The sequence below is a fragment of the Mandrillus leucophaeus genome, unplaced genomic scaffold, assembly GCF_000951045.1.
Source record: "Mandrillus leucophaeus isolate KB7577 unplaced genomic scaffold, Mleu.le_1.0 Scaffold251, whole genome shotgun sequence".
In the NCBI taxonomy this organism is placed as follows: domain Eukaryota; kingdom Metazoa; phylum Chordata; class Mammalia; order Primates; family Cercopithecidae; genus Mandrillus; species Mandrillus leucophaeus.
The window spans coordinates 2,672,719-2,691,777 of record NW_012102599.1 but is presented as its reverse complement, the minus strand read 5'-3'; the positions used below and the strand labels follow the sequence as shown (position 1 = coordinate 2,691,777).

At 37.5% G+C, this 19,059-nt stretch overlaps 1 protein-coding gene across 1 annotated transcript in view; it reads left to right on the top strand.

Moving 5' to 3' along the window:
• PDS5A (PDS5 cohesin associated factor A) overlaps positions 1 to 19,059 on the top strand; it is a 159,814-nt gene that overhangs the window by 103,847 nt on the left and 36,908 nt on the right. The window contains exons 17-25 of the mRNA XM_011983585.1: positions 415 to 520; positions 3,058 to 3,218; positions 5,670 to 5,793; positions 6,919 to 7,077; positions 10,829 to 10,897; positions 13,244 to 13,380; positions 16,764 to 16,887; positions 17,152 to 17,356; positions 17,892 to 18,006. Of these exons, the coding sequence (XP_011838975.1) occupies positions 415 to 520; positions 3,058 to 3,218; positions 5,670 to 5,793; positions 6,919 to 7,077; positions 10,829 to 10,897; positions 13,244 to 13,380; positions 16,764 to 16,887; positions 17,152 to 17,356; positions 17,892 to 18,006 (1,200 nt within the window). The remainder of the gene's footprint in view (positions 1 to 414; positions 521 to 3,057; positions 3,219 to 5,669; positions 5,794 to 6,918; positions 7,078 to 10,828; positions 10,898 to 13,243; positions 13,381 to 16,763; positions 16,888 to 17,151; positions 17,357 to 17,891; positions 18,007 to 19,059) is intronic.

The window sequence follows — 19,059 nt, the reverse complement described above, 5'->3', positions numbered from 1 at the left end:
ACCAGCAATTAATTCATTTCTCCATGTATATGTTTATTATTTGTATTTTTTTGAGTCAATTGTCATTGCCCACTTAACTACTATATTATTGTTTTTCTTAAAACTGAAAATGATCTGTGTATATATGGAAATGAATATTAAATTACTTATGTGAATATATTACCAGTGTGTTGTGTCATTTAATTTTAGTTTTGTTATTTTTTAGAAGAGTTACTCTTAATACATTAAGGTTTTTAGGGGGATAAACTAAGTAGAAGTTTAGTTATCAAGTAGATGACAAGGTTGAACTTTTTTCCCTCACAGAAACTCCTTTGAATTTAATATTTTAAGGTTCTATATATGTTCAGTCACAGTGTGATTAGGATATAGTTACTACTCTAGTGGTTACTGATTTATATTTTCTTCTTTTTATAGTGCACTAGTGAAATTGATGAATAAGTCAATAGAGGGGACAGCAGATGATGAAGAGGAGGGTGTAAGTCCAGATACAGCTATCCGTTCAGGACTTGAACTTCTTAAGGTATTTTTGAAACAGTTTTGTTGCCATGTATTTCTGTGGGGTCATAATTTGCCTTCCCTTCAGGATATGCAAGAGTCAGGCTTATTTCATAGGAAACTATTTGAAAGATTTAAAACCTGTGTTGGAAATCAGATTACGTAAAAGTAATATTTTTATGTTATAATAATGTAATTATTTTACATTATAAATTAATATTTGTTTCACTGTTTATCATTTTCATGCCTTCTATGCTTGGTAGTGATTACTGAACAATCTATTCTTAGTAATAGCAAGGTGTGACTTAAGACTTAGTGGACAGGGTATGTGACTAAACCTAGGGGAGGGAATATCATCATTAAAGGGAATATTTCTTGGTATATTTGTGGGATTCTTGGGAGACTGGCATGAATAGGAAAAAGGGGTGTTTTGAGGAATAATGGGAGACAAGGTGGTTCCAGATTGTCGAGTGCCACTGGGTAAGAAAGGTACTGTCACGAGCTTTTAACCTGGCTTACAACCAGCTGCAGCCCTTGATAGAACTTTCATTGGATTGAGTAAAAGAAGGGAAGAAATTGAAGGCAAAGAGACGTGATACCACTGTGACTTACAGGAGAAGAGACAAACCAGTGCAATGGATGTTACATAGAAAAAGAATTTTGGGCTCGTATTCCGAGGTTCTTAAATGTAATTTCATTGAGCTGGGCTCAATGCCTGTAATCCCAGCACTTTGGGAGGCCGAGGCGGGCAGATCACGACGTCAAGACCATCCTGGCCAACATGGGGAAACCCTGTCTCTACTAATAAAGTACAAAAATTAGCTAGACATGGTGGCACACGCCTGTAGTCACAGCTACTTCGGAGGCTGAGGCAGGAAAATCGCTTGAACCCAGGAGATGGAGGTTGCAGTGAGCCGAGATCATGCCACTGCGCTCCAGCTTGGCGTCAGAGTGAGACTCTGTCTCAAAAGAAAAAAAAAAATCATTTCATTGACAGAATTGATATGATGCCTCCTGAATAAGATTTTAATTAATTTTTTTAGTAATTGAGTTGTATTTTTAAGTTCTCTTAAAAGTGAAACCACCTTTAAGGTAACATTTTTTAATAGATTGGTTTTTATTACATTTTTCTAATTTAATTCTCCAGTTTTCTATAAATAATCAAAACCACATAAGTAAATATTATCACTGCAAACCTTGCCAAATGAGACAGTAGCACTTAATGACCATTAAATAAGTGCTTATTGAAAAATTAATGAAGACCACCTGCTCATTCCCCTTTCTCCCTGCTTCTCTATTTGCCTCCCTAATCTTGATACTACACTAACTGAATTGTTATGAATTGTATGGAAGGTTAACTCTTTAGATATGTATCTAACTTGCTAAAAATTATTTAAAAACAGGCTCGTGCTCATGTCAGAAGGGAATAATTATGTATTGTAATCATAATTAAAAGTTCACAATAGTGGCTTCTTTGTTGATAATTATGATGAGTGATTTCACTTGAAATATTTTCTTGCCTTGGTACAGTGGTTTATGCCTGTAATCCCAGCCAAGGCAGGAAGATCTCTTGAGCACAGGAGTTGGAGACCAGCCTGGGCAACATAGCTAGACCTCATCTCTACAAAAAAAAAAAAAACGCCGGGCGCGGTGGCTCACGCCTGTAATCCCAGCACTTTGGGAGGCTGAGGCGGGCAGATCACGGGGTCAGGAGATCGAGACCATCCTGGCAAACACGGTGAAACTCCGTCTCTATTAAAAGTACAAAAAATAAGCCGGGCATGGTGGCGGGCACCTGTAGTCCCAGCTACTCAGGAGGCTGAGGCAGGAGAATGGCGTGAAACCAGGAGGCGGAGCTTGCAGTGAGCTGAGATCAGGCCACTGCACTCTAGCCTGGGTGACAGAGTGAGACTCTGTCTCAAAAAAAAAAAAAAAAAATTTTTTTTAGCTGGGCTGGTGCACCTGTAATCTCAGCTCAGGAGGCTGAGACCACAGTGAGCTGTGATGTTCCACCGCACTCTAGCCTAGGTGACAGAGTGAAATCCTGTCACAAAAAAAGAAAAGAAAAAAAAAATTCTCATAGATTATCTTTTTGCCAGTCAAAGAAAGCTCTGAGTTAGCATTTTGTTTACATTACACAAAGATTGAGTCATTACGTATGGAGGTTTTATTTCAAGTAAGCATTCCTTCATCTAAATACAATGTATTTATAAACTGATAATAGTTATTAATATTGTAAATCACATTCCATAAAAAAGGAGTTTTGTGTTCTAAGTAGCAGAGTAGACTAAGAGGTGAAGAAGAAAATAGGACAAAGGCTGTCTGTCAGTTGTGTGAAGGAATAACTGGGAGCTACTACACCGCACAGTATTTCTGATAATGTCTAATTAGCCATAACTAACTGCAAGGGTGGCTAGGAGATGTATCTCTATTCTGTGTAGCTAGCATATTTACCCCAGAATTTATGTATGTATGTATTTATTTATTTATCACGGAAAGTATTTCTTTTTTAATGGATTAAAACAATTGTCTGTACTTCTAAAGCTGTATCTATTTTTTCAGGTTCTGTCTTTCACACATCCTACCTCGTTCCACTCTGCAGAGACATATGAGTCCTTGTTACAGTGCCTAAGAATGGAAGATGACAAGGTGGCAGAAGCTGCTATTCAAATTTTTAGAAATACAGGTCACAAAATAGAAACAGACCTTCCCCAGATACGATCGTGAGTACATTTTTTGTCCCATGGTAAATACAAAAGTTTCTAAGTGTGGGAACCATAAAATCATTGTTTTCCTTTTGTATAGGAAGTTAGGAGAGAGGAAAGACAATTTTGATATAAAAGCTACTTTTCTGTGTCCTCCTCTGTTTTGTCGTTCCCTTGTCTTACACCCCTCTCCCACCATTAGAATGTAGGCCGCAGAGTAAACTGAAACTACATGTTTGTTTATAACAAAATCATTTTAAGATATTAAGAATCAAAGGTTATCCCATAATTTAGTGTTTTATTTATGATTAATATCTTTCTAATCCATGTATATTCATCTTTTTTTCTGTAAATGGGTTATAAATTCAATAACTGTCACACTGCTATCCTACCAAAAAATGGGGCAAATAGTTCACTTTGGCATCTTAAAAATGTTAAGGTGAAACTTGTGCTGAGATGTTATATTTAGACTTAAAATATGCAGAAGACATCTTCTGGAGGAAAAAATACATTGCAAATGGCTGTTGAATCATATGTATTCATTCTCAGCATTGTCTGGCTAATAAAAAAAGTTACCACAATCAGTCCCTGCCCTCGAGGAGTTTGTAGACTAGAAATAATAAACTTTATATGTATACATTATTAAAAAAAGATTATTAACACAATAGGATAGATTTTGATAAGTTTTTCAAGGGAGGAAATCCTATACATTTTTTTAAGGCAAAGGATCTATTCTTAGAGAAATTCTACCCCAAAGGAAGCAATTGAAAATGGGTATAGGTAGAAGAGGTAACTTTGGACGTGAGGAATAAAATACCTCATTCATAAGATTAATGGAGGAGAAAGGAAATAATCACTGGAAAGAAGAAAAGCACAACACTAAAGACCTCAATAACATCTCTGATGGCATCACTGGATTATACTGCTCTATAAAAAAACAAGAAGAAAGGTTAAAGTTGACTTTCTGTATTATTTTATTTGGCTAATAATAATTAATAATACGTTTAACAACAGTTTGATTGAAACTGTCTTCCTTTGTCATTCACCAGTGTTATTTTATAAGAGATCATAGTCTGGTAAGTGGAATGGTGAAAGACTAAACAGATAGGAGAGAGGAAAGACATCTTCCATGTAGAAGTGTGGTCAAGACTCAGTCAATGAAGTCTATTTGGGCATGGACATCCCTATCTCATAATTCCAAAGTCCATAGAGACAAACTTCAGGCATATTTATAAATGTCACATCAGACTTACACCAACTAGCATATGTTCCCATTTTTGGTTAAGGTGCATGGCCTGGAGCCTGCAGTATAGCTTTTCATATCTAGCCTTCCATTATCATAAGAGGGCATTGTCACCCCTGCATTTGATACCACTAACTTTATAATCTATGAAACAGGCTCTTCTCTAATAACATTAAATATATGACAAATATCTTTCCTTCTATGTTTGTTTCGCTTTATCAATTTTCTTCTGATTATAAAAATACTTAATGTTCATTGTAGCAAACTGAAACTAGAAAAGATGTAACAAAATAGTCACCATTAACATTTGATATGTATACTTTCTGTGAATGTTCATCTACTAGATGTGTTTGTCTATTTTTTAAAAGTTCATATATGCACACTGTTTTCTTCATTCTACCTAATGTTTTTTCATGTCATCAACATTTAATTTTTGGAGAGTGTTACATGTTTTTCCATCTCATCCTGAAAGAAGACTGTTTTAGATTACTTTTCATTGTCAGTGTAGAGGGTAAGTGTATGGATTTTGAAAGAGGTGCTAATTTTCAAATCCCAACTCCCAGTTTCCTAACTTCGTCATCTTAGGAGGCTTAAATAACATCTTTGTGCTTTAATTTTCTCATCTGTGTAATGACTATAATAGTCGTCTTTGGGTGGATGTGAACATTAGTTGAATTAATCCATGCGGAAATACCTGGAATGGTGCCTGGCACATAATAGTTAGATATTTATATTGCCATCCTAGTGATATATATGTAGCTGTATCTTTGCATACTTTCTTTCACTAGTATTATTTCAGCTGCTTAATACAACTTGGCCTTTTGCTACTCTCTTTCCATAGCTACTTTGAAATAACTGAAGGAGATTATAAAAGGGAATTGAAAAATTAGCAATCTCCTACTTAGAAGGTAAATGTAAAAATATGTCATGGGATAAGCTTTAGATTATGAATTAAGGGTTACTTGTTATTTTGCATATTTGTCAGGTAGCTTTAAAATGAAAATTGTCTCCTGAAGTAGGCTTTTTCTTGAGGCATTGTATTTCTTGGTTTATACTTGGGGGCAGAGAGGGAGCTTTTTTACAAGTTTCTTTAGATCAGATAATTTTTAAGAGAGCCTTCTCTACCAGCATCCATCCATATAGGGGACGTGGAAGTCAACCAAAGGAATAATTGTTTGTTTATGGGTTTAAGAAAAAAAAAAAAAAAACTATATTATTTTTTGCAGGACCTTAATTCCCATTTTACATCAAAAAGCAAAGAGGGGTACTCCACACCAAGCAAAACAGGCTGTGCACTGTATACACGCCATATTCACAAATAAAGAAGTCCAGCTTGCACAGATTTTTGAGGTATATCTAATATATAGGTTGTGTTTATATTGGTCTTTATTTTTTAAGCTCTATAGTTTGATGAAGATGGAAGCTAGATTTTTTAAAGCTGTTTATATGAAGTCCTACCCTAGAATATAAATTCCTTGTGAGCAAGGATTCTGTCTATTTTATATGGTACTGCATTCCCAGCCTGTGGATCAGATTATATGTTCAAACACCTCATATTGAAGGGTTTTGTGGTTTTTGTTTGTTTTTTAGTTTGTTTTTGAGATAAGGTTTCACTTTCTCACCAGTGCTGGAGTACAGTGATGCGATCTCTGCTCACTGCAGCCCCGAACTCCCAGTTTCAAGCATTCCTCCTGCTTCAGCCTCCCAAGTAGCTGAGAGTACAGGCACTGCCACCATGCCCAGCTATTTTTGGATTTTTTATAGAGATGGGGTTTTGCCATGTTGGCCAGCCTGGTCTCAAACTCCTAGACTGAAGCAATCCACCCACTTCATGCTTTCAAAGTGCGAGGATTTACACACATGAGCCAGCACACCTGGCCTTACGTGTTTATGTTAGAACATTTTACTTAATTTTAGCCTTATGGGTTCAGTGGTGCATTTATCCTCAGAAAGTATTAGTAGATAATTTTGAACAATCCAGTTTTAAGTACTTAAGAGCCCTACCTAACAATCCTGTTTCCCTTTCTTTACTTATAATGACTGGCCTCATTTTACTATTAGAAATGTATTCCTATTATCATAAATTGGAGGTAGTGTGACCAAAGCCCAGTGAACTCTTACTTTGTATGATTTAAGGTCATTTAAAATGTTCCCACAGGATAAGAAATCCACCAATATAGCAAATCCATTGTTGTAAATTAGTCAAAAATAATGCTGATTTCGTGAAGCAAAAATTTTTTTTAACTTCTTTTGAGTTTTATTTTTTATGTTTTTTCTACATTCTTTCAGTCTTGCTAAATTTTAGTAGGTGAATTAAGTACCAGGTGTCTTAGGTTGAAGTTAGTTATGATCATATTAGAGAAGACTGGTTTGGGCATGATAAATTCAGGAGGACTCAGGAAAATGTACTGTTTCAGTAGAGTGTCTAGATATTTATCAAACACATTGGTAATTTTGTCTGTTTTATTTTTATAGCCACTCAGTAGGAGTCTGAATGCTGATGTGCCAGAACAACTTATAATCCCATTAGTTTCATTGGACCACATTTCTATGTTAGCACCAGATCAGTTTGCTTCCCCAATGAAATCTGTAGTAGCAAATTTTATTGTGAAAGATCTGCTAATGAATGACAGGGTAAGTTTCTCATTTAATTAAATTGAGAATCATGAGACTAAGACTGTTTACATCTTCATCACAGAAACACTTCTGTTTCTATGTAATTCTCTTTTTCTTTTAAATTATTCTATATTGGTTCTACTTATTATTTAAATTCCAAACTACTTCCTTATTTCATGGTAGCTATTACTACTAGAATTTCACACTTAAGAAACAAAAATTAGAACATGGGATTGGTGAATCATGAAAGTTAAATATAAGTAAAAGCTATTTTCCTGACCCTCAAAAGACAGTTTATCATTTTCTGGAATGTTAGAATTGGGTTTATTTTGTTTTTTGTTTTGAAGACAGAGTCTTGCTCTGTACCCCAGGCTGGAATGCAGTGGCTTGCTGCAACCTTGGCCTCCTCTCATTCCTCAGCCTCCCAAGTAGCTGGGATTACAGGTGCCTGTCACCACGCCTGACTAATTTTTGCATTTTAAGTAGAGACGGGGTTTCACCATGTTGGCCAGGCTTGTATTGAACTCCTGACCTCAGGTGATCTGTCCGCCTTGGCCTCCCAAAGTGCTGGGATTACAGGTATGAGCCACCATGCCAGGTTAAAATTTGTTTTATCAGACATTGTTAGAAATCTAAGTGGATTAGCCAGGCGTGGTAACGGGCGCCTGTAATCCTAGCTACTCAGGAGGCTGAGGCAGGAGAATCACTTGAACCGAGGAGGGAGAGGTTGCAGTGAGCCAAGATTGCACAGTTGCACTCCAGCCTGGGAAACAAGAGGGAAACTCTATCTCCAAAAAAAAAAAAAGTAAGTGGACTTGAATTTGACTAATTTTTAAGATAATACACTGTACTTTTGGCACTAGATTTATTGATGTCTGTGTGCTCTGATTTATTACCTTTGTCTAGGTTGGAATGTATAGATTGAAAAGACTCCCCAAATGATTTTGGAAACACACCTTAATTAAGAATCACTGCTAGCAGGGCGTGGTGGGTCACGCCTGTAATCCCAGCACTTTGGGAGGCTGAGGCGGGTGGATCACCTGAGGTCAGGACTTCAAGACCAGCCTGGCCAACATGGTGAAACCCCGTCTTTACTAAAAATACAAAAAAAGTAGCCGGGCGTGATGGCGAGTGCCTGTAATCCCAGCTATTCGGCAGGCTGAGACAGGAGAATCGCTTGAACCCAGGAGGCAGAGGTTGCAGTGGGCCAAGATTGCGCCATGGCACTCCAGTCTAGGCAACAAGAGCAAGACTCTGTCTCAAAAAAATAAATAAAAGAATCACTGCTTTACCAAATGGATCTGAATTAAATCTGTTGTTATTGAATAAAGACACAGATATGCTGGATCATTACGGATAACTTTCAATTAAGTGTTAATTTGACTTATCCAAAGTTCCTAACTCTCACATGGTTCGGTAGTCTTGAGGCCTCAATATCAGGAACTTAAAGACACCAGCTAGTATACTTTCTGTATTTGTACCACCTCCCACTTTTGAATGCAGCAGATAAGAAGAGAAGAACATAGCCTAAGTCTCATTTCCCACACCACATATCCTTGCTGCTGTTTTTACTTTTGGTAGATGTGGTTGTCAACAGAGGTGAAATTTAAGATACCTCTTAAATGATGATTGTTGATAGATTGTGTTTTCAGATGGTCTTTTTTATTGTGGTAAACTATACATAATATCAAATTTGCCATTTTTAAGTGTTAACGTAATAGCCACATTGTTATCTAATCATCACCATCCCATCCAGCTCCAGAATTTTTTCATCACCCCAAACAGAAACTCTGTACCCATTAAGCAACAACTCTCCATTGCCCTCTGTTCTACCTTCTGACTCTATGACTACCTGTTCTAGGTATCTCTTATATGATATTTGTCCTTTTGTTTCTGTTATATTTCACTTAGCATGTCCTCAGGGCTCTTCCATGTTGTAATATGTATCAGAATGTTGTTCCTTTTGTGGCTAAATAGTGTTCTATTATATGTATATTTTTGTTTGTATATATCCCACATTTTGTTTGTCGATTGATAGATACTTGGGTTGCTTCTACGTGTTGGCTATTGTGAATAATGCCGATATAAACGTTTATGTTCCTGTTCTCCCATTTCTTGGGTATATATCTAGGAATAACATTATTGGGTTACATGTCATTTTCCTTTTTAAAAAAACAATAGCCGGCCGGGCGCAGTGGCTCACGCCTGTAATCCCAGCACTTTGGGAGGCCGAGGTGGGAGGATTAAGAAGTCAGGAGATCAAGGCCATCCTCGCTAACACGGTGAAACCCCATCTCTACTAAAAATACAAAAAATTATCCGGGCATGGTGGCGGGTACCTGTAGTCCCAGCTACTCTGGAGGCTGAGGCAGGAGAATGGCGTGAATCCGGGTGGCAGAGCTTGCAGTGAGCCTAGATCATGCCACTGCACTCCAGCCTGGGCGACAGAGCAAGGCTCCATCTCAAAAAAGAAAAACAAAAGCAGTAGCCATACTAGTGCATAAGAAGTGGTATCTCATTGTGATTTTGATTTGCATTTTCCTATAATGATGTCAAGGATATTTTTTTCTGTGCTTATTGACTACCCTGTATATCTTCTTTGGAGAGCTATTAAATTCCTTCACCTACCCCACTCTTCTTTTTTTTTTGAGACATGGTCTCACTCTGTCACCCAGGCTAGAGTGCACTAGTGCAACCTTGGCTCACCGCAACCTCCGCCTCACAGACTCGAGCAATACCTCCTGCCTCAGCCTCCTGAGAAGTTGGGTCTACCAGCACATGCCACCATGCCTGGCTAATTTCTGTAGTTTTTTATAGAGACAGGGTTTCGCCATGTTGCCCATGCTGCCTTCACCCGCTTTTAGTTGGGTTGCTTCTTGTTGAGTTTTAAGAGTTGTTTACATTTTCTGTGTATTAAACCATTGTCAGATATTTACCAGATCCAAGATCATGAAGATTTCTCCCTATGTCATCTTTTCAGAGTTTTATGGTTTTAGCTATTAAATTGAGATATTTGATTCATTCTGAGTTAATTCTTATATATATTAACAATCTAGTTTCTTTTTTTGTTTGTGTGTTTGTTTCTTGTGGATATCCAGGGGTTTTATGTTTTGTTTTTGTGTTTTTGAGACGGAGTCTCACTCTGTAGCCCAGTCTGGAGTGAAGTGGTGCAATCTTGGCTCACTGCAACCTGTCTCTTAGGTTCAAGCAGTTCTGCAACCTCAGCCTCCTGGATAGCTGAGACTACAGGCATGCACCACCATGCCCAGCTAATTTTTTGTATTTTTAGTGGAGGCGGGGTTTTGCCATGTTGGGCAGGCTGGTCTCAAACTCCTGACCTCAAGTGATCCACCTGCCTCAGCCCCCCATAGTGCTGGGATTACAGGCACTGACCCTCTGCACCTGGCTGAATATCCAGTTTTTCTAGCACCATTTGTTGAAGAGACTGTTCTTTCCCTAAAGGTGGTCTTGGCACCCTTGTCAAAAATGAATTACTATATAAGCAAGGGTTTTCTGGGTTCTTTATTCCATTGGTCTGTATGTCTGTCCTTGCCAGTACCAGCCACACTGTTTTGATTACTGTAGGTTTTATAGTAAGTTTCAAAACTGGGAAGTATGAGTCTTCTAACTTTGTCCTTTTACAAGCTCTGGTTGGTGATGTTCCCATCGGTTTCTCAGAGGCTGTGTTGATCAACATGAAAAACTTAATCAGCAAAAAGTTAAATTTTTTTCTTCATGCTAATAGCTAAATTTATTCAATTGTCTATAGTCAACAGGTGAAAAGAATGGAAAACTGTGGTCTCCAGATGAAGAGGTTTCCCCTGAAGTACTAGCAAAGGTAAATTTGTTTAGGCCTTGAGAATCTTCATGTTTAAAAAAGGAACATTTGTAGTTATCTTCCTCACCTTTTAAACATTTAATAAACAGAGATGGGATCTTGTTGTGTTGCTCAGTTTGGTCTTGAACTCCTGGGCTCAGCTGATCCTCCCACTTCAACCCCCATGAGCTTGAGCCATTGTGCCTAGCCGAGAGCCTTTTTTGTTTAACAAGCTTTTCTTAAGGAGGTGCTTTATTTTAAAATTTATTTTTAAATTCTTTGCAAAAAATTGTTTCTTGAAGACATTGTAGTTGTCATTGTTTATTATATGTCAGTATCTTCTGCCTGCTAAAGCAATCTCAATGAGGCTGTTTTTTAGAGAGGTTGTTTATAGAATGACGGTGCTCAGAGGCATCTTAAATCCAGCCTCACCACCACTATCTACAAGCATACGAATATTAACTTGGCAAAGATAGATAATTGTCAAGCTGGTCACTGTGGCAGATTTGGGATTTAAAATAAGATTATATCATCTTTGATAATCTGTTTCACTTTTTGTTGCTTCATAGTCATCATATATTCTATCAATTCATTTTTCCTGGTTGTCAATAAATACAATAAATAACACTTTGGTTTTTTTTCGCACCTATAATCCCAGCACTTTGGGAGGCAGAGGCACGAGGATCGCTTGAGCCCAGGAGTTCAAGACCAACCTGGGCAGCATAGTGAGCCGTGTCTCTACAAAATATTAAAAATAATTTAGTTGGACTAGGTATGGTGGCTCACGCCTATAATCCCAGCACTTTGGGAGGCTGAGGCGGGCAGATGGCTTGAGATCAGTTCAAGACCAGTCTGGCCAACATGGTGAAACCCCTTGTCTACTAAAAATACAAAAACTAGCCAGGCGTGGTGTTGCACGTCTGTAATTCCAGCTACTTCAGAGGCTGAGGCAGGACAGTCGCTTGAACCTAGGAGGTAGAGGCTGCAGTGAGCCAAGGTTGTGCCACTGCCCTCCAGCCTGGGCGACAGTGAAACTCGGTCTCAAATAATAATAATAATAATTTGGCCAGGTGTGGTGGTGCATGCCTATAGTTCCACCTACGCAAGGAGGAAGCTGAGGCAGAAGGATCGCTTGAGCCCAGGAGGTCAAGGCTACAGTGAGTTGCGATCATGCCAGTACACTCCAGCCTGGGCGACAGAGCAGATAGATGATTGTTACTAAATTTATGGATTTAGTAAATGTAAAGCTCAGTTTAAAAGTGGTGGATTTGGGATTTAAAATAAGATTGTATCATCTTCCTTGATAATCTGTTTCACTTTGTGTTGCTTCATAGTCATCATATATTCTATCAATTCATTTTTCCAGGCTGTCAATAAATAAATAATACCTTGATTTTTTGGCTGGCTCTTTCACGTATATTGGCAACAATCTTTTGACTAGACATTTCTAAGTAATTATGACTACCAATAATTATAGCAATTCCCTTTTTTTGGGGGGTCAGAATGTTAAATGAGACTGACTCAGACTTGATGGTTTCTTCAAAGTAGTCTTTCAATACCACAAAACTATGAAACTCGAAAGTTATTTTCAGTCACTACAATCAGTACAGTTTTTTTGTTTGTTTGTTTGTTTTGTTTTGTTTTGTTTTTTTATGAAACAGTGCTCTGTTACCCAGGCTGGAGGGCAGTGGCACAATCTCGGCTCACTGCAACCTCTGCCTCCCGGGTTCAAGCAATTCTCATGCCTCAGCCTCCTGAGTAGCTGAGACTACAGGCATGTGCCCCCATGCCCGGCTAATTTTTTTTTTTTTTTTTTTTTTAAGTATAGACAGGATTTTTTAGTATATACAGTGTTTCAACATGTTGGCTAGGCTGGTCTCAAATGCCTGACCTCAAGTGATCCACCTGCCTTGGCCTCCCAAAGTGCTGGGATTATAGACGTGAGTCACCACGCCCGGCCTGTATAGTTTAAATTGTTTTTAAAGTATATGTTTTCAAATAGTTTCAAAATCTTGGACAAACGTCTAAGTATGAAAAGCCTAAATTCTGGAACCAGACTTTTGAGCAAGTTATCTATCATAATAATGTGTCTCAATTGCCTTATCTGTTGGGAAAAAAATCTTCCTCATAAGAGTTTTTTGAGAGATTAAGTAAGTTAATACATGTACAGCTCTAAGAAAAGTATCTGGCACTGGTTAAGCACAGAGTAAGTATTAGTTCTTATTGTTACTGTTATTATCCCATAGATTTATTTAATGAAATGTCTGCTGATGGAGATGAATAATCTCATTAATTAATATAGATTAATTTTCCCTTTACTTGGAATTTTAAGTTGCTCTCTTTTTTTAGCATGTTAATATTTTATAGGTACAGGCAATTAAACTTCTGGTAAGGTGGCTGTTGGGTATGAAAAACAACCAGTCTAAATCTGCCAATTCAACCCTTCGGTTATTATCAGCGATGTTGGTTAGTGAGGGTGACCTGACAGAGCAAAAGAGGATCAGGTGAGATTTGTCTTTCTTTCCAGTTTTATTAGTGCTGAAATTTTGGTAGAATTTACATAGGAATTATTTACCTAATGAATACTGAATGGTGTAATTACACCATGTTCTTCAGGGTCAAATCTTATGTACTCATTTAGGGCTTGTCTGTCTGTTAGTATTGTTATTTTAATAGTGCCAATATATTTTTCTTCATTCCTAAAGAAGAGGAACTTTTTCCCGTAAATATGTAATCATAATCACTGTATTGTACTATTACAGTTAGCATCAACATTTAGTTCAATTAAACAAATATTTGTTAAATTTCTGCTCCATAAAACAGTGTGAAAAGCATTGCAGCAAAAATAAGTAGGAAAAGTGCCTGCCTTCAAAGAGCTTCCCTGTATTACAGTGATTAAATAAGCAGACTGACTCAAGTCTCATGAAAGTAATAAAAATTTCAGTGGCAGCCAGGCACGGTGGCCCATGCCTGTAATCCCAGCACTTTGGGAGGCCAAGATGGGCGGATCACGAGGTCAGGAGTTCGAGACCAGCGTGGCCAATATAATGAAACCCCGTCTCTACTAAAAAAAAAATACAAAACTTAGCCAGCGTGGTGGCACATTCTTGTAATCCCAGCTACTAAGGAGGCTGAGGCAGGAGAATTGCTTGAAACCAGAAGGCAGAGGTTGCAGTGAGCTGAGATTGCACCACCACACTCCAGCCTGGGCAACAGGGCGAGAGCCTGTCTTAAAATAAATACATAAATAAAAATTTCAATGGCGACTCGAGAGAGTTTAAGCCTTCTTCTTCTTGTACGAATTCGGGTGTGTACACATGTATGTGCACACAGAGATTGTTTACATTGGTACACATTTTCACTTTTAATCTGTAAAATTGCCATCTCATTTTAAGATGAAAATAGAAGCTCGATTTTTCATGATCCTGGTTTCTTGCAAATTCTTGATTTAGTAGGGGCCAAGATTACCAACATAGATAACTAAAGTATTCTACATATGATGCATTCCTGTTTAAAAATTTGTTTTAGAGGACAGAGGTTTAATCATTCCTTTATGAGGCTGAGCACAGTGTCTTACGTCTGTAATCCCAGAAGTTTGGTAGGCCAAGTCAGACGGATTAATTGAGGTCATGTTGAAACCCTGTCTCTACTAAAAATATAGAAATTTAGCCAGGTGTGGTGGCACATGCCTATAATCCCAGCTACTGGGGAGGCTGAGGTATGAAAATCGCTTGAACCCAGGAGGTTGAGGTTGCAGTGTGCCGAGATCATGTCATTGTACTCCAGCCTTGGCTAGATATGTGATAGTGCTATGCTATTAATTTTTTAAAAAATTATTATAATTAGGAATAGAATCTCACTATGTTATCCAGGCTAGCTGGGCTCAAGCAATCCTCCTGCCTCAGACTCCTGAGTAGTGGGACTATAGGTGTGCACCACCACACCCTATTTTTATCATAGAATAAGCCAAGGGCAGCCTTTTATAACACTGTTTAGAACTGTGTTAGGGATAATGAAAGCTTTAAATTGGAGGTAATTATGTACAGTATATGGCAAAGGCATAATAATAACAAGCTCTTACAAGTTAGTGATACCTAGGCAGGGCCCCCCAGTGGAGAGGAAGATTAGCTATTATCAGTCTACTTTTAAAAGTTTAACATCACTAAATGTAGTCAATACAATTTGAACTTAAGCAGTACCTCTTTTCCTTACAAATCAAAAGAAAAAAAATTTTATAAGCAATAATTCCTCAGTATGATCATGGAAATGGGTTCCTTCATTACTCCTATGAGTATAAATTGGCAGGACTCTTCGGCATTTTTGCATCAAGATCCTCAAAAATGTTATCCTTGACTCTTTATTTTTACACTCATAATTCACGAGTATAAAAGAATCATATGAAAGCATATACACAAGCATGTTCCTGCAGCATTATTTTCCATCACAAAAAATAGGGGAATGTTTAACCATGGAATGAACACCCATTAGACAGATCCTAACTGGATATCATATAATATAGTATTACCTTTTCTAAGCTGCAATTTCCTCATCTTATGGAGTGAAAATTAATTGAGATAAAGCCTATAAAGTGTTTTTCACACCTGCCTGGCATGGAGTAAGCACTCACATAATAGCTATTAATTTTGATTCCTGAATGAATGCCATAGAAACCATTTGAGGCTCCCTCATTGTTACCAGTGCTCATTGTAACAATCCTGTTGTCCAAGAGTGCCAGGTTTTTTCCTCTGTGTGCTTAGCAACAGTCCCAGTGGGTTCTGGCTAGCTTTCTGCATTTCGTGAAGTGGTCACAATAAATATAAAAGCCATGCTGTGTTCCACATAGAAGTCGAAGTAGAAAGACTCCCATGCCATCCCATTCATTGCCACATTTTACCACATAAGTAATAAAAATTCATACTGTGGGGGTGGGAGTGCCAAGGCTTCATAGGTTCCATTTGAAAACTGTATTCTGCAAAAGGAGGTCAGCCCCAGAAACTCAGACAGACACTGGCTCTTATATTTCATATCCTTTAGGTATTTGTCTGATACTTCTTCCCTCTTAACTGCAGCCCTGCCATTTCAGCATGCATAAAGCTAGATTCCTGTTACACGTTTATATGCAGGAAATAGATTTTAAATTATGATAGATGATTTTTTTTTTAATTCTTTGTGGTTTTTTAAATCAAGTTTTCTTTTTTTTTTCTTTCCTTTTTTTTTTTTTTGAGACAGAGTCTCACTCTGTCGCCAGGGTGGAGTGCAGTGGTGTGAACTTGGCTCACCAACCTCCACCTCTCAGGTTCAAGCAATTCTCCTGCCTGAGCCTTCCGAGTAGCTGGGAGTACAAGTGCGCACCACCATGCTCAGCTAATATTTTTGTATTTTTAGTAGAGACAGGGTTTCACCATGTTGGCCAGGATGGTCTCAATCTCTTGACCTCGTGATCTGCCAACCTCGGCCTCCCAATGTGCTGGGATTACAAGTGTGAGCCACCGTGCCCAGCCACTTTAATCAAGTTTTTGACAATCAATATGTATTTCTCTTAAAATGAGGGATACTCCTGATGTAAAGAGTTTTTCCTAACCTTGCAATTACTGTGGTTGCAAGAATAAGCAGAGTTGTTGGGATGTGGTAAAGTATCTAACTTAGAGCTGGACTAGAAATGAAGGCAGGTAAATTTGTAATCAGAAAGTCACAATGATTTGATTTGATTATGAAAGTCACAATCCCTTGTGTTAAGTTCGTGGACTCAAAGTAGCTTTCCCATATTTGTACTTCATTTTAAGCATAAATTATCCTCTAAGGACCCTACATTCAAAAAGGGACAAAAGCATTTTTATGAATGATAATGGTTATAGGAAATGTTTATTTCTTTTTTGTTTGTTTATAGTAAATCTGATATGTCTCGCTTGCGATTAGCTGCTGGTAGTGCCATAATGAAGCTTGCTCAGGAACCTTGTTACCATGAAATTATTACCCCAGAACAGTTTCAGCTCTGTGCACTTGTTATTAATGTAAGTAACAATCTTATTTTTGTCAATTACTTGTCTTCAAAGTTGAGTACATTACTTTTCTATGGATACAAATCCATTTATTATGTGAATATATGCACAAAAGGTACTGCTATTATTACCTGTTTAACTGTCTTCCAATTATTACATTATTTATTCCCCCATATAATTATTTTTTTTAATTGAAGAAAACATTAAGAATACTTAAACTGCTGGGTTTTTGTTTAATAAATGGTTGCCAATTTAAGTTTTTCTGTGCTGCTGTAGGATGAATGTTACCAAGTAAGGCAGATATTTGCTCAGAAGCTACATAAGGCACTTGTGAAGTTACTGCTCCCATTGGAGTATATGGCGATCTTTGCCTTGTGTGCCAAAGATCCTGTGAAGGAGAGAAGAGCACACGCACGACAGTGTTTACTGAAAAATATCAGTATACGCAGGGAATACATTAAACAGAACCCTATGGCTACTGGTAAGTAACTCAAAGTTCTCTGTGCGCAAATATATTTTGTCAGTGTATCAATTTTTAGTTTTTTTTTCTTGTCATGTGTTTCTATTATAGTTTATAATAAAACTGGGAGTTTTATAGAATACTGTCATTGTAGTTATTATGTACTTAAAAACTGAACTTCTCAGTCCTGTTTATGCTGCATTAACTCCTGGCAAACTGCATTTTTCCTACAGGATCAGGAGTGTGGTTTAATTTGAACATATTGCTCGGATGTCAGACTAAATAATTTTTTCCTAGCTTTGCCAGGGACCTGTTGTTTAATGGGTTTACTATCTGATACCTTTGACTTTAATATCTTTCAAAAGTGAAATATAACTCCATACCAGGTACCAGAAAAAGAAATTGAAAAGTGAAGTGCAAAGTATTTTAGTATCCAGGTATCATGTTGCGTCTAATTTAGAAATAACTGAGGGAAAAAAATGGAAACTTAAGTGGTTAGAACTCAGTCCACTAAGACATTTTATAAAGATTGTTTTTAATAATGTTTTTACTTCAGAGAAATTATTATCACTGTTGCCTGAATATGTAGTTCCATACATGATTCACCTTCTGGCCCATGATCCAGATTTCACAAGATCACAAGATGTTGATCAGCTTCGTGATATCAAAGAGTAAGTCTTGTTTTTCGAGAACTCTATAAATTATGTTTAGTTTTCAATAAATGGTAAATTATGTATTGTTATGTTTATATTTCCATTAGAATTAAAATCTCCTTATGGTTTTATTCATTTATTATAAATTGCCAGTTTCATCTTTCAAAAATTTTCCCATCTGCCAGGTTTTGGTTGTTCATTTTCTGTTTGTTTGCAGCTAGTCAAGCTATCCAAGTCTTTGAAATAGGTTAGTTTGGTTATCTTAGATATTATATTTGATTTTTACTATTTATTTTGAGAGAGTTTGAATATGGGAAGAGTACTGAAGTGTGTGAAATAATTGGAGTTGGAACTGAAAACAGTGGAGCATATTTTTTATTCTTTGTTCTGTCTAGCATGCAAGAGCTTCAAGTATCTTTAAAAATTTTTTTGGATACATAATAATTGTACACATTTATGAGGTACACACAATATTTTGGTATGTGCATATAGTGTGTAATGAGAAAATCAGAATAATTAAGATACCCATCCCCTGTTCATCCCAGGCAATCGGAGCTGCAATGAGCTATGATTAAGCCACTGCACCCCAGCCTGGGTGATAGAGTGAGACCCTGTCTCTAAAAAATAATAGTAACAATAAAATTGTTAAAATACAAATAAGTTATTGTTAACTATAGTCACCCTACCGTGGTATCAAATGTCAGAACTTATTCCTTGTATCTAAGTGTATTTTTGTACCCATTAACTAGTCTCTTTTTTTTTTCCCCCGAGATAGAGTCTTGCTCTGTCACACAGGCTGGAGTGCAGTGGCACGATTTTGGCTCACTGCAACATCTGCCTCCCTGGTTCAAGTGATTCTCCCATCTCAGACTCCTGAGTAGCTGGGACTGCAGGTGCTTGCCACGACTCCTGGCTAATTCTTTTTTTGTATTTTTGTTAGAGATGGGGTTTTACCATGTTGGCCAGGCTGGTCTCCTGACCTCATGATCCGCCTGCCTCAGCCTCCCCAAGTGCTGGAATTACAGACATGAGCCACTGCACCTGGCACCCAGTCTCTCTTTATTCCCCTTT